This window comes from Oncorhynchus mykiss, chromosome 4 (genome assembly GCF_013265735.2).
Source record: "Oncorhynchus mykiss isolate Arlee chromosome 4, USDA_OmykA_1.1, whole genome shotgun sequence".
NCBI classification, from domain to species: domain Eukaryota; kingdom Metazoa; phylum Chordata; class Actinopteri; order Salmoniformes; family Salmonidae; genus Oncorhynchus; species Oncorhynchus mykiss.
Genome location: NC_048568.1, coordinates 38,828,416 through 38,853,307, shown reverse-complemented (window position 1 = coordinate 38,853,307; position 24,892 = coordinate 38,828,416). Strand labels below are relative to the sequence as shown.

The following is a 24,892-nucleotide window of genomic DNA, read 5'->3' as shown; positions in this document are numbered from 1 at the left end:
GATAACAGCCGGTTCAGTCCGAGATAACAGCCGGTTCAGTCCGAGATAGCAGCCGGTTCAGTCCGAGATAGCAGCCGGTTCAGTCCGAGATAGCAGCCGGTTCAGTCCGAGATAGCAGCCGGTTCAGTCCGAGATAGCAGCCGGTTCAGTCCGGGATAGCAGCCGGTTCAGTCCGAGATAGCAGCCGGTTCAGTCCGAGATAGCAGCCGGTTCAGTCCGAGATAGCAGCCGGTTCAGTCCGAGATAGCAGCCGGTTCAGTCCGAGATAGCAGCCTGTTCAGTCCGAGATAGCAGCCTGTTCAGTCCGAGATAGCAGCCTGTTCAGTCCGAGATAGCAGCCTGTTCAGTCCGAGATAGCAGCCTGTTCAGTCCGAGATAGCAGCCTGTTCAGTCCGAGATAGCAGCCTGTTCAGTCTGAGATAGCAGCCTGTTCAATCTGAGATAGTCCTCAGCAGCAGAAGTGAGAGCTCATCAGTGAGAGATCATCGGTGGTAGACAAAGGAGCTGTGAGATTTGTACGAAGCCAAGAGAAATGGAAAACAATCCGATTCCAAACAAGAACATGCTTTTGAGACAGAGGTGTGAGATCAGTTATGGGAATAAACCATCCACTGTCCTCCTCCACATCCCAGTTCATCCCTAACATCATGTCCACTGTCCTCCTCCACATCCCAGTACATCCCTAACCCTAGCATCATGTCCACTGTCCTCCTCCACATCCCAGTTCATCCCTAACCCTAGCATCATATCCACTGTTCTCCTCCATATCCCAGTACATCCCTAACCCTAACATCATATCCACTGTCCTCCTCCACATCCCTAGCATCATGTCCACTGTCCTCCTCCTCCACATCCCTAACCCTAACATCATGTCCACTGTCCTCCTCCTCCACATCCCTAACCCTAACATCATATCCACTGTCCTCCTCCACATCCCTAACATCATATCCACTGTCCTCCTCCACATCCCTAACCCTAGCATCATATCCACTGTCCTCCTCCACATCCCTAACATCATATCCACTGTCCTCCTCCACATCCCTAACCCTAGCATCATATCCACTGTCCTCCTCCACATCCCTAACATCATATCCACTGTCCTCCTCCACATCCCTAACCCTAGCATCATATCCACTGTCCTCCTCCACATCCCTAACATCATATCCACTGTCCTCCTCCACATCCCTAACCCTAGCATCATATCCACTGTCCTCCTCCACATCCCTAACCCTAGCATCATATCCACTGTCCTCCTCCACATCCCTAACATCATATCCACTGTCCTCCACATCCCTAACCCTAACATCATATCCACTGTCCTCCACATCCCTAACCCTAACATCATATCCACTGTCCTCCACATCCGTAACCCTAGCATCATGTCCACTGTTCTCCTCCACATCCCTAACCCTAGCATCATGTCCACTGTTCTCCTCCACATCCCTAACATCATATCCACTGTCCTCCACATCCCTAACCCTAACATCATATCCACTGTCCTCCACATCCCTAACCTCATATCCACTGTCCTCCTCCACATCCCTAACCCTAGCATCATATCCACTGTCCTCCTCCACATCCCTAACCCTAACATCATATCCACTGTTCTCCTCCACATCCCTAACATCATATCCACTGTCCTCCTCCACATCCCTAACCCTAGCATCATATCCACTGTCCTCCTCCACATCCCTAACCCTAGCATCATATCCACTGTCCTCCTCCACATCCCTAACCCTAGCATCATGTCCACTGTTCTCCTCCACATCCCTAACATCATATCCACTGTCCTCCACATCCCTAACCCTAGCATCATATCCACTGTCCTCCTCCACATCCCTAGCATCATATCCACTGTCCTCCTCCACATCCCTAACCCTAACATCATATCCACTGTTCTCCTCCACATCCCTAGCATCATATCCACTGTCCTCCTCCACATCCCTAACCCTAGCATCATATCCACTGTCCTCCTCCACATCCCTAACCCTAACATCATATCCACTGTCCTCCTCCACATCCCTAACCCTAGCATCATATCCACTGTCCTCCTCCACAACCCTAACATCATATCCACTGTCCTCCTCCACATCCCTAACCCTAACATCATATCCACTGTCCTCCTCCACATCCCTAACATCATATCCACTGTTCTCCTCCACATCCGTAACCCTAACATCATGTCCACTGTCCTCCTCCACATCCCTAACCCTAGCATCATGTCCACTGTTCTCCTCCACATCCCTAACCCTAGCATCATGTCCACCGTCGTCCTCCTCCACATCCCTAGCATCATATCCACTGTCGTCCTCCTCCACATCCCTAACCCTAGCATCATATCCACTGTCGTCCTCCTCCACATCCCTAACCCTAGCATCATATTCACTGTCCTCCTCCACATCCCTAGCATCATATCCACTGTCCTCCTCCACATCCCTAACCCTAGCATCATATCCACTGTCCTCCTCCACATCCCTAGCATCATATCCACTGTCCTCCTCCACATCCCTAACCCTAACATCATGTCCACTGTCCTCCTCCACATCCCTAACCCTAGCATCATGTCCACCGTCGTCCTCCACATCCCTAACCCTAGCATCATGTCCACTGTTCTCCTCCACATCCCTAACCCTAACATCATGTCCACCGCCGTCCTCCACATCCCTAACCCTAGCATCATGTCCACTGTCCTCCTCCACATCCCTAACCCTAGCATCATGTCCACTGTCCTCCTCCACATCCCTAACCCTAGCATAATGTCCACTGTCCTCTTCCACATCCCTAACCCTAGCATCATGTCCACTGTTCTCCTACACATCCCTAACCCTAGCATCATATCCACTGTTCTCCTCCACATCCCTAGCATCATATCCACTGTCCTCCTCCACATCCCTAACATCATATCCACTGTCCTCCACATCCCTAACCCTAGCATCATGTCCACTGTCCTCTTCCACATCCCTAACCCTAGCATCATGTCCACTGTCCTCCTCCACATCCCTAACATCATGTCCACTGTCCTCCTCCACATCCCTAACCCTAGCATCATATCCACTGTTCTCCTCCACATCCCTAGCATCATATCCACTGTCCTCCTCCACATCCCTAACCCTAGCATCATGTTCAATGTCCTCCTCCACATCCCTAACCCTAGCATCATATCCACTGTTCTCCTCCACATCCCTAACATCATATCCACTGTCCTCCACTCCTCTATTCCCTTTAGTTTGTTCTGGACCAGAGGTGAGCCATTTCCCCTTCCTCACAGAACACACACACACACACACACACACACACACACACACACACACACACACACTTTCCCAAAAGCATCATGCAAAGATCCTCTTGGAACAATAGGATCCTGTGGTTCTAGTGATTAACTTAGCCGTATCTTTCTTTTGGGAAACCGGGACCTGGTCTGTGTGAGAGAGTGACTTTTAGCCCCCGCTGTTCACTTCCTGCCCAGCCTTTCCTCGGAATCAGTGAGAGATTTAGTCCTAACCATCTGGTAAATGCTATACTACTAGAAAAGTCAAGAGACTGAATCAGAGCAGAGATGTAGATGTGTCCAGAGGGAGAGAGAGAGAGTGAGAGCTTATCGTAACTGACTACAATGAACTAACAACTTAGAATTTATTCCCCATATTGACCGTCTCTCTGAGATCACATTCTCTGGAACTACACAGCTGTCTAGAGACAGTTGCTTCCCCTTGGTGTGTGTTACAGAATAACATACTGTAGCGTAGAGGCATGCGAGTTCAACCTCTCTACACTAAAGGTCGACCGATTAATCAATATGGCCGATTAATTAGGTCCGATTTCAAGTTTTCATAACAATCGTAAATCGGTATTTTTTGGGCGTCGATTTGCCGATTTTTATTTTATTTTAAGCTTTATTTAACGAGGCAAGTCAGATAAGAACACATTCTTATTTTCAATGACGGCCTAGGAACGGAACGGTGGGTTAACTTGCCTCGTTCAGGGGCAGAACAACAGATTTTCACCTTGTCAGCTCGGGGGATCCAATCTTGCAACCTTACAGTTAACTAGACATGCCTCTCTCTCGTTGCACTCCACAAGGAGACTGCCTGTTACGCGAATGCAGTAAGCCAAGGTAAGTTGCTAGCTAGCATTAAACTTATCTTACAAAAAACAATCAATCATAATCACTAGTTAACTACACATGGTTGATGATATTACTAGATATTATCTAGCGTGTCCTGCGTTGCGTATAATCTGACTGAGCATACAAGTATCTAAGTATCTGAATGAGCGGTGGTAGGCAGAAGCAGGCGCGTAAACCTTCATTCAAACAGCACTTTCGTGCGGTTTGACAGCAGCTCTTCGTTGTGCATCAAGCATTGCGCGGTTTATGACTTCAAGCCTATCAACTCCCGAGATGAGGTTGGTGTAACCGAAGTGAAATGGCTAGCTCGTTAGCGCGCGCTAATTGTCGTTGTGTTGCTGGTTCGAGCCCAGGGAGGAGCGAGGAGAGGGACGGAAGCTATACTGTTACACTGGCAATACTAAAGTGCCTATAAGAACATCCAATAGTCAAAGGTTAATGAAATACAAATGGTATAGAGGGAAATACTCCTATAATTTCAATAATAACTACAATCTAAAACTTCTTACCTGGGAATATTTTAAGCCTTATGTTAAAAGGAACCACCAGCTTTCATATGTTCTCATGTTCTGAGCAAGGAACTGAAACGTTAGCTTTCTTACATGGCACATATTGCACTTTTACTTTCTTCTCCAACACTTTGTTTTTGCATTATTTAAACCAAATTGAACATGTTTCATTATTTACTTGAGGTTAAATTGATTTTATTGATGTATTATATTAAGTTAAAATAAGTGTTCAATCAGTATTGTTGTAATGGTCATTATCAGAAATAAATAAATAAATAAATAAAAACAAACCGATTAATCGGTATCGGCTTTTTTTGGTCCTCCAATAATCGTTATCGTTGTTGAAAAATCATAAAATCGGTCGACCTCTACTCTATACAGCCGTTTTCACATCCTGTGTCTTCAATGTTCCGGTGAAGCCTGTTTGGCAAGTTTCTTTGAAGCCTGTTTGACACAACAAGTCTTAATATGCCCGACGAATAGGTCTACATTTTTGCTCACTATTCATCTCTATTCTCCTGCCGTGACTTTGTTTTTTCCTGTGGCTGGAATAAGCCTGTCAAGAGTAATGGAATTTGATATTCATGAAACCCTCCACCAGACTAATCCTCCGGCTCCTGTATGTGATGTGTCCTGTGGGAATAAGGTGTTATGATGGGGGGGGTACATGGTGAGATGGCTAGAGGGGAGGAAGTGAAGGCTTGGGACGTTTCTAAACATCAAATCCTTGCTACCTTCGTACTGGTTTCCTCAGTTCCTCCCAAAGCTCATTGGAGGAGGAATGATCTAAGGTACCTCCCACTGACCTCCTCTTCCAATGAGCTTTGAGAGGAATTAAATAGGAAACAAGGACAGAGGAAAATAATTCAGACAAAGTCACAGACTAAAATGGTAAATGAGACCAATCCAGCCCTAGACCAGAGGATGAGAGATATCAAATAAACATGGGCCAGTAAAGCTGATAACAATAATAAACAACAACAACACCAATAATAATAATAATAATAATGTTTCTGCCAGGTATGCCATCTCTGTGATCTGTTTATCTGGTGGGAATATATGGGCCGTGACATTGGCAGAGGCACACACAGTTAGGAGAATGGGGTCCCAGACATTTGACCAGCAGCATTTTAAATTTACCGGACATTTACCGGGCCCATATGCATTGGGTTCCTAACCTGATTAGGACGTCCAGCCACGATGTTCAGAATGACAGAAATCACATTATGGTAATGAATCTTAACAGAACATGCAAGTCGAGGATGGAATGATGTGAGATCCCCTTCTTACTGAATTCCAATGTGTCATTTGAAGACGTTAGAACGACTGTCCAACACTTACTTTTCATCAGCCAACAAGACGAGTAACCAACAGCAACATCGCCAGCCAACAAGACGAGTAACCAACAGCAACATCGCCAGCCAACAAGACGAGTAACCAACAGCAACATCGTCAGCCAACAAGACGAGTAACCAACAGCAACATCGCCAGCCAACAAGACGAGTAACCAACAGCAACATCGCCAGCCAACAAGACGAGTAACCAACAGCAACATCACCAGCCAACAAGACAAGTAAACAACATCACTAGCCAACAAGACAAGTAAACAACATCACTAGCCAACAAGACAAGTAAACAACATCAACATCACTAGCCAACAAGACAAGTAAACAACATCAACATCACTAGCCAACAAGACAAGTAAACAACATTAACATCACTAGCCAACAAGACAAGTAAACAACATTAACATCACTAGCCAACAAGACAAGTAAACAACATTGACATCACTAGCCAACAAGACAAGTAAACAACATCAACATCACTAGCCAACAAGACAAGTAAACAACATTAACATCACTAGCCAACAAGACAAGTAACCAACATTAACATCACTAGCCAACAAGACGAGTAAACAACATTAACATCACTAGCCAACAAGACAAGTAAACAACATTGACATCACTAGCCAACAAGACAAGTAACAACATTAACATCACTAGCCAACAAGACAAGTAAACAACATTGACATCACTAGCCAACAAGACAAGTAACAACATTAACATCACTAGCCAACAAGACGAGTAAACAACATTAACATCACTAGCCAACAAGACAAGTAAACAACATCAACATCACTAGCCAACAAGACAAGTAAACAACATTAACATCACTAGCCAACAAGACAAGTAACAACATCACTAGCCAACAAGACAAGTAACAACATTAACATCACTAGCCAACAAGACAAGTAACAACATCACTAGCCAACAAGACAAGTAACAACATCACTAGCCAACAAGACAAGTAAACAACATCAACATCACTAGCCAACAAGACAAGTAACAACATCACTAGCCAACAAGACAAGTAACAACATCACTAGCCAACAAGACAAGTAAAACAACATTAACATCACTAGCCAACAAGACAAGTAACAACATCACTAGCCAACAAGACAAGTAAACAACATCAACATCACTAGCCAACAAGACAAGTAACAACATCACTAGCCAACAAGACAAGTAACCAACATTAACATCACTAGCCAACAAGACAAGTAAACAACATTAACATCACTAGCCAACAAGACAAGTAAACAACATTAACATCACTAGCCAACAAGACAAGTAACAACATCACAAGCCAACAAGACAAGTAACCAACATTAACATCACTAGCCAACAAGACAAGTAACCAACATTAACATCACTAGCCAACAAGACAAGTAACCAACATTAACATCACTAGCCAACAAGACGAGTAAACAACATTAACATCACTAGCCTATGTCAATCTACTGTCCCCCACCGATGACTCTGTTGCTACAACACCTTGCTTGTTTCATCACGTTGTTAAGAATTTATCATGACGGTCTTCATCCATAACCGTCTGGAACATGATTATAATTGTGCCAGCCCTAACTAACTAACACACACACACACACACACACACACACACACACACACACACACACACACACAGAGGGGTAGGAGGGGAACTATTTTCAGATGTCACATTAAAAAGGGAAATCAATTAGAGCTCTGAAAAAAAACATCCCTGGGGCCACTGCATCACACCACACCCCTCTACACACAGACATCTGCCTGCTTCGGTAAGGACATCTAGCAAGGCTCTCAAGCAATCTGTGTGGAGTGTGTTTTTGTGCAGGGTGAGGAGCAACGCAGCAACGACCTTCTGGAGCAACGAAGACGAGATAAAGGAAAAACTGAGGGAGGGGTACAAAGACTCCACGCATTAATGGGTATGCTGCGTCTGTGTGTCTTTGCTGCGCCAGCGTGTGTGTCTGTGCTGCGCCAGAGTGTCTGTGTGTCTGTGCTGCGCCAGAGTGTCTGTGCTGCGCCAGCGTGTCTGTGCTGCGCCAGAGTGTCTGTGTTGCGCCAGAGTGTCTGGGCTGCGCCAGCGTGTCTGTGTGCCTGTGCTGCGCCAGAGTGTCTGTGCTGCGCCAGCGTGTCTGTGTGTCTGTGCTGCGCCAGAGTGTCTGTGCTGCGCCAGCGTGTCTGTGCTGCGCCAGCGTGTCTGTGCTGCGCCAGAGTGTCTGTGTTGCGCCAGAGTGTCTGTGCTGCGCCAGCGTGTCTGTGCTGCGCCAGCGTGTCTGTGTGTCTGTGCTGCGCCGGTGTGTCTGTGTGTCTGTGTTGCGCCAGAGTGTCTGTGTGTCTGTGCTGCGCCGGTGTGTCTGTGTGTCTGTGTTGCGCCAGAGTGTCTGTGTGTCTGTGCTGCGCCGGTGTGTCTGTGTGTCTGTGTTGCGCCAGAGTGTCTGTGTGTCTGTGTTGCGCCAGAGTGTCTGTGTGTCTGTGCTGCGCCGGCGTGTCTGTGCTGCGCCGGCGTGTCTGTGCTGCGCCGGCGTGTCTGTGCTGCGCCGGCGTGTCTGTGCTGCGCCAGAGTGTCTGTGCTGCGCCAGAGTGTCTGTGCTGCGCCAGAGTGTCTGTGCTGCGCCAGAGTGTCTGTGTTGCGCCAGAGTGTCTGTGTTGCGCCAGAGTGTCTGTGTGTCTGTGCTGCGCCGGCGTGTCTGTGTGTCTGCGCTGCGCCGGTGTGTCTGTGCTGCGTCGGTGTGGGTATTTCTTTGGGTGGCGCTGTCTCTTACCTGATGCGTGTCCGTGGGGGAGCAGGGAGAGGAGGAGGAAGAGGATTGCAGATGTAGCCAGCCTGTGGACTAGAGAGGAAGAGGAGGCCAGGGCTCTCGTCTCACACAATACCATTCCATCACTCATCTTTTCCCCTGGAAACTCTACAGTCCTCTAAGCCTTAACCTGCAGGGCAGCGTGGGGGGGGGGGGGGGGGGGACAAATAGTACAGTATCAACATACAGCAACGATTACATAACAGCGAGAGAACGTGAGAGAAACAGAGGCAGAGAGAGAACTCTCCGCAACACATTTCAGTTGGATTACTAATCCAGAGGATGGCAGATTGACCGTGTGTGTGTGTAGCGCGCTGATCTCCTCAGGAGGAGAGAGAGAGATGCCAAGAGGTGACCATAGAGACGAGTCCCCTCAGCCAGCTGGTCCCGAGGCTCAATTCACTAACTTCTACCACCCAACCAAGACTGTGTCTAGATTTGACAGTTCATGCAGCTTTATTAGTCTGAACATAGGGCGCTCTGAACATAGGGCGCTCTGAACATAGGGCGCTCTGAACATAGGGCGCTCTGAACATAGGGCGCTCTGAACGGGTCATGCATCTACACTTAAAAATGTATTTTATTTATCTAAGTCAGTTAAGAACAAATTCTTATTTACAATGACGGCCTACCCCGGCCAAACCCGGACGACGCTGGGACAATTGTGCGCCGCCCTATTGGACTCCCAAATAATGAAACATGTTCAATTTGGTTTAAATAATGCAAAAACAAAGTGTTGGAGAAGAACGTAAAAGTGCAATATGTGCCATTTAAGAAAGCTAACGTTTCAGTTCCTTGCTCAGAACATGAGAACATATGAAAGCTGGTGGTTCCTTTTAACATGAGTCTTCAATATTCCCAGGTAAGCAGTATTAGGTTGTAGTTATTATAGGAATTATAGGACTATTTCTCTCTATACCATTTGTCATAAACAGCGCAATGCTTGAAGCACAGCGAAGAGCTGCTGGCAAAACGCACGAAAGTGCTGATTAAATGAGGCTTACGAACCTGCTGGTGCCTACCACCGCTCAGTCAGACTGCTCTATCAAATCATAGACTTAGTTATAACATAATAACACACAGAAATACGAGCCTTAGGTCATTAATATGGTAGAATCCGGAAACTATCATTTAGAAAACAAAACGTTTATTCTTTCAGTGAAATACAGAACCGTTACGTATTTTATCTAACGGGTGGCATCCATGAGTCTAAATATTCCTGTTACATTGTACAACCTTCAATGTTATGTCCTAATTACGTAAAATTCTGGAAAATTAGTTTGCAACGAGCCAGGCGGCCCAAACTGCTGAATATACCCTGACTCTGCGTGCAATGAACGCAAGAGAAATGACACAATTTCCCTAGTTTAATATTGCCTTCTAACCTGGATTTCTTCTGGCTAAATATGCAGGTTTATAAATATATAATTCTGTGTATTGATTTTAAGAAAGGCATTGGTGTTTATGGTTAGGTACAGTCGTCCAACGATTGTGCTTTTTTCGCAAATGCGCTTTTGTTAAATCATCTCCCAGCGTTGCATCGATTATATGCAACACAGGACACGCTAGATAAACTTGTAATATCATCAACCATGTGTAGTTATAACTAGTGATTATGATTGATTGATTGTTTTTTATAAGATATGTTTAATGCTAGCTAGCAACTTACCTTGGCTTCTTACTGCATTCGCGTAACAGGCAGGCTCCTCGTGAGGCAAGTGGTTAGAGCGTTAGACTAGTTAACTGTAAGGTTGCAAGATTGACTCCCCGAGCGGATAAGGTGAAAATCTGTTGTTCTGCCCCTGAACAAGGCAGTTAACCCACTGTTCCCCGGTAGGCCGTCATTGAAAATAAGAACGTGTTCTTAACGGACTTGCCGAGTTAAATAAAGGTTGTAGTTGTTTTTTTAATTAAAAATACAGATTTCCGATTGTTGTGAAAACTTGAAAATCGGCCCCAATTAAATCGGCCATTCCGATTAATCGGCCGACCTCTAGTCTAGACCCTTCTTTTCAATGCATTCTTCGTATTCTGATAGCAGAAGCCACATGTGAGTGTGAAGTCCTGAGGCTTTGGTCCTGTCTACACAACTCAGAAAAATCTGGTCAAATTATCACTAAGCAAAAAAAAAAAAAAAAAAATCTGAAATATATCACCTATTAGAATGAAACCATGACAACTAAGAATACATGCTATTTGGCTCTAAAACAGAGTGTACAAGGAGCTAGACTATCTGACCACTATGACTGATAGAAAACTACTATGTACAGGCTCCCTGAGCACAGTCTGGCCATAGAGACTGGTCCTTACAGGCAAACCTGGCAGCCCAGAGATGGCAGCCCAGAGATGGCAGCCTGTGGTCATTATGCCCCCAGGAAGAGATCTATTTGACAGAAAATGCTCCTAAAAATTTAAAAAATAAAACATTAAAGAATTATAAAGCCTAAATGATGAAAATAAACTTAGATACATAGTTGGTGAAAGTGTTGATTATTCATATTAGCATATTCTGTGTTGTAATTATTGTTAATACGAGTACCTTCATCACTGTTATCGCTTCATTACAAACAGTCTGGTATATTCCTGTCTTTGGCCATCGTTCTTATATATGTTTACTTTGAAAGGAAAACACTTCCATTGTCAATGTCAATAAAGTAAACTGAATTGAGAGAGTCAGAGAGAGCGAGAGAGTCCTGTTTACACTCTGACAGTATCAGAGACAGACAGAGGGTTCAGACAGAGGCCTACGTATCGTTACATTAGCTCTCCCATTACAGAACACATCAGTTTCCATCACCATTCGCTTGAAAACTTCCTCTGATCTCTGCTGTGGTCTGCTCACACTGCTGCTGTCACACTAAAAACAGACTGAACTGTGGAGGACTACACTGGGAAATATAATATGCCAGCTATATTAATATGCTAGCTAATCTACTGGGATGGACGAGAAATATGTCAAGAATAAAAGAAAGGGGGGAAAGAGAGAGAGACTCGACAGTAAAACAAGAACACAGACATTGGAGCTGAGGGTACGGGGGGGACGAGGAAAGAGAGAGAGACAGCGAGAGAGCGACAGCGGGACAGAGAGAGAGACACAGAGAGAGAGACACAGCGGGACAGAGAGAGAGACAGAGAGAGACAGAGAGAGACAGCGAGAGAGAAAGAGAGAGACACAGCGGGACAGAGAGAGAGGGAGCAGTAGTGACTTCCAGTTTTCAGAGCAGAAGCGGAAATCCCGCCCCCCCAATCCACCAGCCCCCCAGTCCAGAACCCAGAGGCGTTGGGTTCCAAGAAACAGCTGGGGACGAAGAGAAGAAAGGAGCAAAGTCAGCAAAGAGAGATGTTTTACAGTTAAACCTCTTTAAACCAGCAGGGCCTGAGTGAGCTCTCCCAGAGAAACAACCCGTAACACTAGCGCTCTAGGGGTGAAAACAAAAACGGACAAATCAAATCCACATCCAGGAATCAAGATCATTAAAACACAAATGAGATCCAGGTGCAGAAGCTTGATTGCTAGACTAGGGAGCGATAGCCTAGCGCTAGGCTGCTTTAGTCATTAGTCAGCAGGCAGTGGCGGAAGCCTGGCAGGCAGCGTACCTCAGGAGAGAGAGGGCAGCGGGTCCATTAGCTCAGAGACAGCCAGTAGTCACAGCCAGCCTGCTGATCTGGTAGCTATTGATAGCCATAAGCTAATAGCATGGTTACTGAACATAACAGTAGCAAGCTATCCCGACAGGCCAGGCAGCATGCCTTAGGAGAGTAGCGGGCAGCCTGCTGAGCGCCTTGTAGTTGCTAGCTAATATCATGGAGCTGCTAGATAATAGCATGGCGCTGCTAGCTAGCTAACAGCATGGCGCTGCTAGCTAGCTAACAGCATGGAGCTGCTAGCTAGCTAGCAGCATGGAGCTGCTAGCATGGAGCTAACAGCATGGAGGAGCTAACAGCATGGAGCTGCTAGCATGGAGCTAACAGCATGGAGCCGCTGAGCTGAATAGAACAGAGGAGGGAAATGTGATTGGCTCCTGTTTTTGCTTGCATTAGAATGGAGGCCTGGTAGGTAACGACACAAGACTGGCACAGACCTAGTGGCAAGACACACACACACGCCTGATGGCGACGCTCAGAAAAATGGCTGGTGGAAGGTGGCAGAGAGTGACGCATGGGCCTTTGGCAAGGACTACGTTGGCACAGTGGCACTGCATCATGCCAAGAGGCCAGTCTGAACAGAACAGCAACCCGCCTGGCTAGAAGTACGGCCAACAGATAGAAAAACAGTCAAATGTTGGGTGTTATCGTTATCAGTGCATTGGTTGCACTTGTAATGCACTCCAGGATATAATGAAAAGCTTTGTTGACGCAGATGGGACTCTGTATGGACAAGATGGCTCCGCCTCTCTAATCGACAACAAACAAACACAAAAGCTACATCAACTGTTATATTGTGTTAGTTCAAAGGAGCTCTTCAGATGTAGCCTAGCTGGTTGTACGACTGTTTGACAGTGTGTTTGCAAAGCAGTGATGCTGCTATAGCAGAGACTGTGATCTGTGAAGGGAAGCCCAAAGCAGCGATGCTGCTATAGCAGAGACTGTGATCTGTGAAGGGAAGCCCAAAGCAGTGATGCTGCTATAGCAGAGACTGTGATCTGTGAAGGGAAGCCCAAAGCAGTGATGCTGCTATAGCAGAGACTGTGATCTGTGAAGGGAAGCCCAAAGCAGCGATGCTGCTATAGCAGAGACTGTGATCTGTGAAGGGAAGCCCAAAGCAGTGATGCTGCTATAGCAGAGACTGTGATCTGTGAAGGGAAGCCCAAAGCAGCGATGCTGCTATAGCAGAGACTGATCTGTGAAGGGAAGCCCAAAGCAGTGATGCTGCTATAGCAGAGACTGTGATCTGTGAAGGGAAGCCCAAAGCAGCGATGCTGCTATAGCAGAGACTGTGATCTGTGAAGGGAAGCCCAAAGCAGTGATGCTGCTATAGCAGAGACTGTGATCTGTGAAGGGAAGCCCAAAGCAGTGATGCTGCTATAGCAGAGACTGTGATCTGTGAAGGGAAGCCCAAAGCAGCGATGCTGCTATAGCAGAGACTGTGATCTGTGAAGGGAAGCCCAAAGCAGTGATGCTGCTATAGCAGAGACTGTGATCTGTGAAGGGAAGCTCAAAGCAGTGATGCTGCTATAGCAGAGACTGTGATCTGTGAAGGGAAGCCCAAAGCAGCGATGCTGCTATAGCAGAGACTGTGATCTGTGAAGGGAAGCCCAAAGCAGTGATGCTGCTATAGCAGAGACTGTGATCTGTGAAGGGAAGCCCAAAGCAGCGATGCTGCTATAGCAGAGACTGTGATCTGTGAAGGGAAGCCCAAAGCAGTGATGCTGCTATAGCAGAGACTGTGATCTGTGAAGGGAAGCCCAAAGCAGTGATGCTGCTATAGCAGAGACTGTGATCTGTGAAGGGAAGCCCAAAGCAGCGATGCTGCTATAGCAGAGACTGATCTGTGAAGGGAAGCCCAAAGCAGTGATGCTGCTATAGCAGAGACTGTGATCTGTGAAGGGAAACTCAAAGCAGTGATGCTGCGATGCTGCTATAGCAGAGACTGTGATCTGTGAAGGGAAGCCCAAAGCAGCGATGCTGCTATAGCAGAGACTGTGATCTGTGAAGGGAAGCCCAAAGCAGCGATGCTGCTTTAGCAGAGACTGTGATCTGTGAAGGGAAGCCCAAAGCAGCGATGCTGCTATAGCAGAGACTGTGATCTGTGAAGGGAAACTCAAAGCAGTGATGCTGCGATGCTGCTATAGCAGAGACTGTGATCTGTGAAGGGAAGCCCAAAGCAGCGATGCTGCTATAGCAGAGACTGTGATCTGTGAAGGGAAGCCCAAAGCAGCGATGCTGCTATAGCAGAGACTGTGATCTGTGAAGGGAAGCCCAAAGCAGCGATGCTGCTATAGCAGAGACTGTGATCTGTGAAGGGAAGCCCAAAGCAGCGATGCTGCTATAGCAGAGACTGTGATCTGTGAAGGGAAGCCCAAAGCAGCGATGCTGCTATAGCAGAGACTGTGATCTGTGAAGGGAAGCCCAAAGCAGCGATGCTGCTATAGCAGAGACTGTGATCTGTGAAGGGAAGCCCAAAGCAGTGATGCTGCTATAGCAGAGACTGATCTGTGAAGGGAAGCCCAAAGCAGCGATGCTGCTATAGCAGAGACTGTGATCTGTGAAGGGAAGCCCAAAGCAGCGATGCTGCTATAGCAGAGACTGTGATCTGTGAAGGGAAGCCCAAAGCAGTGATGCTGCTATAGCAGAGACTGTGATCTGTGAAGGGAAGCCCAAAGCAGCGATGCTGCTATAGCAGAGACTGTGATCTGTGAAGGGAAGCCCAAAGCAGCGATGCTGCTATAGCAGAGACTGTGATCTGTGAAGGGAAGCCCAAAGCAGTGATGCTGCTATAGCAGAGACTGTGATCTGTGAAGGGAAGCCCAAAGCAGTGATGCTGCTATAGCAGAGACTGTGATCTGTGAAGGGAAGCTCAAAGCAGAATGAGTTTGATTACTTTCTCAAGTCTAAGGATGCGGAAAAGTAAATCCAAACCTATTAAATCCAAGGTTGTGAAATCCTTCCAACACAAAGCAGCCCGATTAGCCTGTAGCCTAACTACATTAAGATTGCCAGGAGAACCTCTTGTACTTCTTTCTCTTGTGTTGTGCAAAATCAATTGTTCTCCTTTATATTCCTAAAATCATCTGACCTCATGTGTCTCCTCCATAGTCTTCTTGTCCTCTGCAGAGGCACGTAACCAAAGGTTACCAGGAGGCATGGACGCGCGCTGCGTGATCGATTCACTCTAGGATGATGGTGTCGCCACACCTGCTACTTTAGATTGGATTACACTGATTGGTGTTAATGATAATAACTGTGTAATAAGAGTTTTTTTTGTAATAAACACATTAAAAGTTGCAATAACCTTAATATTACTCTGCTTCTATTGGCCCAACCTTTCCGTTGAGCTCTCAGCTGGCCCGTCATCAAAGCATTCTAAGAATAGTTCTGGTCTCTGTCATCCAGTTTCTCTTTACACACAATGACAATAGAAATGAATGTTTCCTGGTTTGATACGGCCAGGAATAGACCCATCTTCACAGTTTGAACAAACCAGTCCGTCAACAGAAACAAACTTCCTTATAAAAAACAAAACACTCTGGCCCACACAATACAGCCACTGCTGAAAACAGATATCTGACTGGGAATTAATTGGTAGAAAAACAACAAAACCGATAGCATCAAAACAAATGATCAAAATAAATCAATTTAGGCTGAATTGGCGCCCGCGACAGATGTTACTCTGGATGTCGTGTAGTAAGCTAGTTAATTAACTTACAACCCATGTAGTCTTGTGACAGACGAAACAGAGTATCTATGTTAACCAATGTTACATGTGCAGCTGGCTAGCCCAACACGAGCAGGCTAGCCCAACACGAGCAGGCTAGCCCACATGAGCAGGCTAGCACAACACGAGCAGGCTAGCCCAACACGAGCAGGCTAGCCCAACACGAGCAGGCTAGCACAACACGAGCAGGCTAGCACAACACGAGCAGGCTAGCACAACATGAGCAGGCTAGCACAACACGAGCAGGCTAGCCCAACACGAGCAGGCTAGCCCAACACGAGCAGGCTAGCACAACACGAGCAGGCTAGCACAACACGAGCAGGCTAGCACAACACGAGCAGGCTAGCCCAACACTAGCTAGCACCCATCTTCTAATTCTAAATTAAATTTCACCAACCGTGCCATTTGTGGCGGTAACATGCCATCCTCTCTGGCACAATTCCACATCCTGTCTCATCTCGTATGTCTCACAGCCTCTGTGGTGTGAGAAGGGATCTGCTGGATCCAGACTATTAAAATCTGATCTTGGGCCTGTCCCAAATGGCACCCTATTCCCTGTATAGTCTAATGCACTAATTTTGACCATGGCCCATAGGGTTCCGGTCAAAAGTAGTGCACTATATATGAAAAGTAGTGCACTATATATGAAAAGTAGTGCACTTTATAGGGAGCCATTTGGACTCAGCCTTCTGTCTGGTTAAGAGGGAATAACTCCCAGAACTACTCTACTGTAATCAGATTGCTGCTGTAAATCAGATTACAAACTCAGCAAAACCTGGGTGGAAAATTGTGTCTAAATCTTGAAAAGTGGACAATTCTTACTGTGCTGTTCTACTCTTATTTCATTTAGTCCTCCGTGTTGGAGCGTGAAGCCTAAGATTTTCACTGTACCCTGCAATCACACCTGCAACCCTGTACATGTGACCATTAAACACTGTGAATCTGACCAACTCTGCCCTCAGAAGTAGGCCTTGTGTTGTCGGTCAACAAGAAGAGTGAAAACAGTCTAGTCCTCCTGGTCATGAGGTCTCTAACTATCATGTTCTTCTTGACTAGTCATGTCAGCCTAATGTACACTACTGTTCAAACGTCTGGGAACACAGAGAGCAGGGGAGAGAAGGCATGTGTCTGGGAACACAGAGAGCAGGGGAGAGAAGGCATGTGTCTAGGAAACACAGAGAGCAGGGGAGAGAAGGCATGTGTCTAGGAAACAGAGCACTCAGTGTGCCAGAGAACTGCAGTGAAGAGATTGCCATCTGATAGGCCTGACTAATGCCTTGAATTCAGCCCTCTGCTCTGATGGAGCTGATGGAGCCAGGCTGTGGCTGAGGGAAAAGGGAGAGAGAGCCCAGAGAAAGAGTGATGGATGGAGAGATAGCTCACGACTCTGATCCGATTTTTTGTTAAGAGCCCCAATGCTTGGTCTGAACATCAACACACATTTCTAGCGGTACGGCTTTGAAAGCATAAGGACCTTATCTTTCATATCAGCAAGATTTAAAACTAAATAAATAAATAACATCACATTGATAAACACTGTTATATGGGGTTAGTGTTCCCACATGGCCATATCTCCATGTTTACAGCACTGGTAGACGGAAGACAGCTAATTAACACGTGGTCTCTCTATCTAGCATGCTCCGAAAACCTGTGTGGAATGGAGGAAAACCAAAGGCTTCTGTCAGCTGCAACTGTGATAAAGCTGGTTAAATCTGTGTACAGTAAGTGTGTATTTTGCAAGTGAGAAATTATTTTGATTTAAAATTGGCTTTATGTTTCCAGAACCATACTGCAAATTGAGAATCCATTCACGTTTACATGGAGTATTTGACGGTTTTGGCTGGCCAGGTCTACCTCTGAAAATAACATATACACTACATGACCAAAAGTGTGTGGACACCCACTCGTCGAACATCTCATTGGGCCCCCCCTCCCCCCTTTGATGCTACAACAACCTCCAGTCTTCTGGGAAGGCTTTCCACTAGATGTTGGAACATTGCTGCTATAACAGCCTCCAATCTTCTGGGAAGGCTTTCCACTAGATGTTGGAACATTGCTGCTATAACAGCCTCCAATCTTCTGGGAAGGCTTTCCACTAGATGTTGGAACATTGCTGCTATAACAGCCTCCACTCTTCTGGGAAGGCTTTTCACTAGATGTTGGAACATTGCTGCTATAACAGCCTCCACTCTTCTGGGAAGGCTTTCCACTAGATGTTGGAACATTGCTGCTATAACAGACTCCACTCTTCTGGGAAGGCTTTCCACTAGATGTTGGAACATTGCAACGGGGACTTGCTTCCATTCAGCCACAAGAGCATTAGTGACGTCGGACACTGATGATGGGCAATTAGGCCTGGCTCGCAGTCGGCATTCCAATTCATCCCAAAGGTGTTCGATGGGGTTGAGGTCAGGGCTCAGTGCAGGCCAGTCAAGTTCTCACACACCGATCTTGACAAACCATTTCTGTATGGACCTCGCTTTGTGCAAAGGGTCATTGTCTTGCTGAAACAGCAAAAAGGGCCTTCCCCAAACTGTTGCCACAAAGTTGGAAGCACAGAATCGTCTAGAATGTAATTGTAGGCTGTAGCGTTAAGGATTTCCCTTCCCTGAAACAAAGAGGCCTAGCACAAACAATGAAAAACAGCCCCAGACCATTATTCCTCCTCCACCAAACTTTATAGTTGGCACTATGCATTCGGGCATGGTGATCTTAGGCTTGTGTGCAGCTGCTCAGCCATGGAAACCCATTTCAGGAAGCTCCCGACAAACATTTATTGTGCTGATGACGTTACTTCCAGAGGCAGTTTGGAACTCAGAAGTGAGTGTTACAACTGAGGACAGATTTTGTACGCGCTACACGCTTCCGCACTCGGCGGTCCCCATTCTGTGACCTTAAAAAGTTTCTACTTCACAATAAAAGCACTTACAGTTGACCGGGGCGGCTCTAGCAGGGCAGAAATTTGACTAACTGACTCGTAGGCATGCTTTGAAAGTCACGGAGCTCTTCAGTAAGGCCATTCTACTACCCGTGTTTGTCTATGGAGATTGCATGGCTATGCTGGATTTATACACCGGTCATCAATGGGTGTGGCTGAAATAGCTGAATCCACTAATTTGAAGGGGTGTCCACAAAGTGTGTGTGTGTATATATATATATATATATATATATATTGTAAAAGTATGTTATTCTCTAACCTCAGTAATGTCCTGGGTAGTAGTACGTTATTCTCTATCCACTAATTTAAAGGGGTGTCCACATACTGGTGTATATATAGTGTATGAGGCCGCTGGACCTTAAAGGAGTAACACTCCTTAAAAGCATTAAATACACCAAGAATCTCACTGCCGATAGGAACTTATCACAGTGGGTGAGACAGGTACGCCCGATGGCGACACTCACAGAAATAGACCATAGAGTAAGTATACACATAGGCCTATTCCTGGGAGAAACACACACACACAAACTTGGCGGCCCTTGATAATCAGGTCCGGTACCCTCCTGTCATCACCTTTCCTTTCTGATCCCCAGTGGAGAGGCAACAGAGTCACCTGCATGCAGGCTGGTGGGAGGTGGCAGAGAGTGACGCATGAGCCTTTGGCAAGGACTACGTTGGCACATTGGCACTGCATCATGCCAAGAGGCCAGTCTGAACAGAACAGCAACCCGTCTGGCTAGAAGTACGGCCTTATCACAGTGGGCGGCGTACCTGCTGTGTGCCGATTCTACCGGTTCTACTTGTTGAATCAAAATGTTTGTCAGTGGCCAACAACTTGACTTCGAAGCCAATCAGAGAACACAAACCCCCATGTGCAGGAACAAAATAAATTAATATATAAATATATTTTTTAGAGTGGGCATTTTCTTCGTACGTTCACAGATGAGCTAGTCACACTTCATATGCAATGTAGGCTATGAGATGTTAGCTAGCTAAGTGCACAGACGCAATGGACACAACACTAACTACTTCCTGCTAGCTAGCTAACCCCTGTAGCTAGTATTGACATTCTAATAAAATCACAATGGATTAGCTAGTATCCATTAAAACAGGTGCCCATGTTAGCTAGCTAGCTAAGCACACTGCACTACGATGTGCTAGCTAGTGAATATGCTAACATAAGCTAGCTAAACACTTGGCTATGGGCTGGCAACTGGCAGTATGTGATTATGGAGAGTGAATTTTATTGCTTCTTTGTCGTCTTGCTAGGTATTTATCTAGTATTTATCTGTGGCCATCTGGCTAGTATCATCAAGGGCATTCTACAACATAGCAACATTAGAGCAGATAGCTTGGAATCTAGACCAATAACCCCCCACCCAACAAATAGAATACCTGTTAGGCAACTGTATAAACACACGTGGTCAACCCTCAGTCAGAGTTACTGGGTGTGCAGGCTTTTGATCAAGCCCTGCTCAAACACTTAGTTTATCAAGGTCCGGTTGAGCAGCTGATCTCTAAAATGTGGTTTGTTAGAGCAATCCCGGAGGATGGTTGACCCCCCCCATGAGTTCTCCCGGGGGATGGTTGACCCCCCCCCATGAGTTCTCCCGGGGGATGGTTGACCCCCCCCACCCCCCCCATGAGCTCTCCCGGAGGATGGTTGACCCCCCCATGAGTTCTCCCGGAGGATGGTTGACCCCCCCGCCCATGAGCTCTCCCGGAGGATGGTTGACCCCCCCCATGAGCTCTCCCGGAGGATGGTTGACCCCCCCATGAGCTCTCCCGTAGGATGGTTGACCCCCTCCCCCCCATGAGCTCTCCCGGAGGATGGTTGACCCCCTCCCCCCCATGAGCTCTCCCGGAGGATGGTTCACCCCCTCCCCCCCATGAGCTCTCCCGGAGGATGGTTGACCCCCCGCCCATGAGCTCTCCCGGAGGATGGTTGACCCCCCCCATGAGCTCTCCCGGAGGATGGTTGACCCCCTCCCCCCCATGAGCTCTCCCGGAGGATGGTTGACCCCCTCCCCCCCATGAGCTCTCCCGGAGGATGGCCTAAAATTGACTTTTTGGTCCACCAGCCACTCAGATTGTTTTCACCAGCCACTCAGATTGGTTTCACCAGCCACTCAGATTGGTTTCACCAGCCACTCAGATTGGTTTCACCAGCCAAAATATCTTTTTGGGCCATAATTACATCGAAGAAACTAAAAACATATGACCATGTTTTGTAATGTTTCTAAAACAAGAAAGGTATTAGTAACAAGTAAATGTGGTAATATTGCTCAATTTCTTTACCTTTTTTTGTGGCCCGAGTCTTTAAACCAAAATATCAGATGAGACAAAATGTTCAGCTGCCTCTTTAAGGGCGGGAGGTTACTGTGGTAACGGGGCCACTTGAGGTTTGTCAGGTGTGTGTGTGTGAGATGTGGGATCTGACTTGGGCGTCTCTTCGCTATCAGTTGAAGCAGCAGACTCAAACTACGTTGAAAGACAACCCAGCTTATGATTAACACGATGTAGATAACCAAGAAACACGAGGACAAAGTCTCACTTTGGAGACTTCCTAGAGTTAATTAGACAAACTTATATCCCTGTGCGCAGCGCCTCCAAAAATGAATCTATCAGCATTTCACTCAGAGCATACAGCTCTCCTACCAGGCATTGTTGCTACCTCAGGTGGTATATAGGATTCGTATTTTTTTTGTGGGATTAGCAACTATGAAACAAAACAGCTACTGCATGTGCTCATACTTGACTATTTTTATTCACAAATCTAATGCTCGCACTGCAGAGATCTACAAATTGACCACACGCCAACATGGCTGGTAAAATATAGATTCTTACCCGCAAATACCTAAATCTACCTGCATTTGGCGGGTGACGGGGGTTCATTTTATGCCCCGTTTAGAAGCGTTTACTTTGCAGTCTGAGTATCATTTACTGAAGCCACATAATTCAAAAAGAAAGGCTACATCTAATATTTCTGCCTAGAATGAATGTTCACCATTCACTAATTATTTGGATTGACATGAATTTGATTCTTTGGGATTGAACCGAATCTCAACTAATACAAACGAAGAAGTGAATTGTGATTTAGTCAGAAATTATAGTTTAAAATGAATCATGTGAATTGTTTAAAAAAAGTAAATCAACTTATTCGCCAGTGTCTTTTTGGGGGGGGGGGGGGGGGGGGGGCATGACAAACAGTTAACTAGAGGGTACAAAATATGTTTTGAATTGGCTACCTAATGAATCTGTTCTCTATCCTATTTTATAGGCCTGCCTGCTGCTGTAACGTCCGACTGTCACTCAATCCTTGAGCAATGGCCCCCTTGCCTCGCACTATGTAGGTTAAGCGCGCAAACACAGATGTGCTAGAGTCATTCCGATCCTGGTCGAAATGATGATTTAAAAATAAATAAAAAACTGTGCCTAAATACAATGTAAATAAAATAATGTATTAAATTAATTTCCATGACTTTCTTAAAAATTTTCAGATTTTATTATTTTCCAAAACTTTCCCAGGCCTGGAAAACACCATTTTAAAATCTCATGACTTCTCCAGGATTTTCAAGAATGTAAGAACTCTGGATAATAGAAGACGAGAATGTAAGAACTCTGGATAATAGAAGACGAGAATGTAAGAACTCTGGATAATAGAAGACAGACTCTATATACAGAAATGTAATGAAAAAGGAACCGCACTTCAGAAATCAGCTCAATGTAACTGAAGAATCCATAGCATATAACCACTTCTGGGAAAATTGTAACACACTAAACAAACATAAATAGGTATTGATTCAAAACAGGGATGTTCTCCAATCGTTTTGGCTCTATAACAAAGAACAAACAGCATAAACATATACATGATCAATTACAAATCTTACAAATCAGCTGTTAAAGACTACCAGAACCTACTGGATTTTCCATTTACGTTGAATGAACTACAGGACAAAATACCAAACCAAAAGGCCTGTGGAGTCGATGGTATACTAAATGAAATGACAAAATATACAGATCACAAATTGGCTATACTTTAATAAAATAATCCTCGGCTCTGGCATCTTCCTCAATATTTGGAACCAAGGACTGATCACACCAATCCACAAAAGTGAAGACAAATTTGACCCCAATAACTACCGTGGGATATGCATCAACAGCAACCTTAGGGAAATCCTCTGTGTTATCATTAATAGCAGACTCCTATAATTTCCTCAGTGAAAACAATGTACTGAACAAATGTCAAATTGGCTTTATACCAAATGACCATACGAGAGACCGCATATTTCACCCTGCACATCCTAATTAACAAACAATCAAACCAAAACAATGGCAAAGTCTTCTCATGCCGTGTTGACTCCAAAAACGCGTTTGACTCAATTTGGCACGAGGGTCTGCTATACAAACTGATGGAAAGTAGTGTTGGGGGAGAAACATACTATAAAAACAATATACACAAACAAGTGTGCAACTAAAATTGGCAAAAAAAATAAATTTCTTTCCACAGGGCCGTGGGTTGAGACAGGGATGCAGCTTAAGTCCCACCCTCTTCAACATGTACAGTTACAGTCTGAAGTTTACATACACCTTAGCCAAATACATTTAAACTCAGTTTTTTTACAATTACTGACATTTGATCTTAGTAAAAAAGTCCATGTCTTAGGATCACCACTTTATTTTAAGAATGTGAAATGTCAGAATAATATTATTCATTTCAGCTATTATCTCTTGCATCACATTCCCAGTGGGTCAGAAGTTTACATACACTCAATTAGTATTTGGTAGCATTGCCTTTAAGAAGTTTAACTTGGGTCAAATGTTTAGGGTAGCCTTCCCCAACCTTCCCACAATAAGGTGGGTGATTTTTGGCCCATTCCTCCTCACAGAGCTGGTGTAACTGAGTCAGGTTTGTAGGCCTCCTTGCTCACACACGCTTTTTCCGTTCTGCCCGCAAATTTTCTATAGGATTGAGGTCAGGGCTTTGTGATCGCCACTCCAATACCTTGACTTTGTTGTCCTTAAGCCATTTTGCCACAACCTTGGAAGTATGCTTGGGGTCATTGTCCATTTGGAAGACCCATTTGCGACCAAGCTTTATCTTCCTGACTGATTTCTTGAGATGTTGCTTCAATATATCCACATAATTTTCCTTCTACATGATGCCATCTATTTTGTGAAGTGCACCAGTCCCTCCTGCAGTAAAGCACTCCCACAACATGATGCTGCAACCCACGTACTTCACGGTTGGGATGGGGTTCTTCAGCTTGCAAGCCTCCCCCTTATTCCTCCAAACATAACGATGGTCATTATGGCCAAACAGTTCTATTTTTGTTTCATCAGACCAGAGGAAATTTCTCCAAATAGTACAATCTTTGTTCCCATGCACAGTTGCAAACCGTAGTCTGGCTTTTTTATGGCGGTTTTGGAGCAGTGTCTTCTTCCTTGCTGAGGGACCTTTCAGGTTATGCCGATATAGGACTCGTTTTACTGTGGAAATAGATACCTTTGTACCTGTTTCCTCCAGCATCTTCACAAGGTCCTTTGCTGTTGTTCTGGGATTGATTTGCACTTCTCGCACCAAGTACGTTCATCTCTAGGAGACAGAACGCATCTCCTTCCTGAGTGGTATGACGACTGCGTGGTTCCATGATGTTTATACTTGTGTACTATTGTTTGTACAGATGAATGTGGTACCTTCAGGCGTTTGGAAATTGCTCCCAAGGATGAACCAGACTTGTGGAGGTCTACAATTTTTTTCTGGGGTCTTGGCTGATTTCTTTTGATTTTCCCATGATGT

The 24,892-nt window shown here is 45.6% G+C and overlaps 1 protein-coding gene across 2 annotated transcripts in view; it reads right to left on the bottom strand.

The window, feature by feature from the left end:
* LOC118964474 (sushi domain-containing protein 6-like) overlaps positions 1–24,892 on the bottom strand; it is a 59,990-nt gene that overhangs the window by 32,465 nt on the left and 2,633 nt on the right. For both annotated transcript variants that reach the window (XR_005051532.1, XM_036976233.1), the window contains exon 2: positions 8,744–8,909. Coding sequence is in view for 1 of the 2 variants with exons in the window: in XM_036976233.1 (XP_036832128.1) it covers positions 8,744–8,870 (127 nt within the window). In the remaining variant the exon portion in view is untranslated. The remainder of the gene's footprint in view (positions 1–8,743; positions 8,910–24,892) is intronic.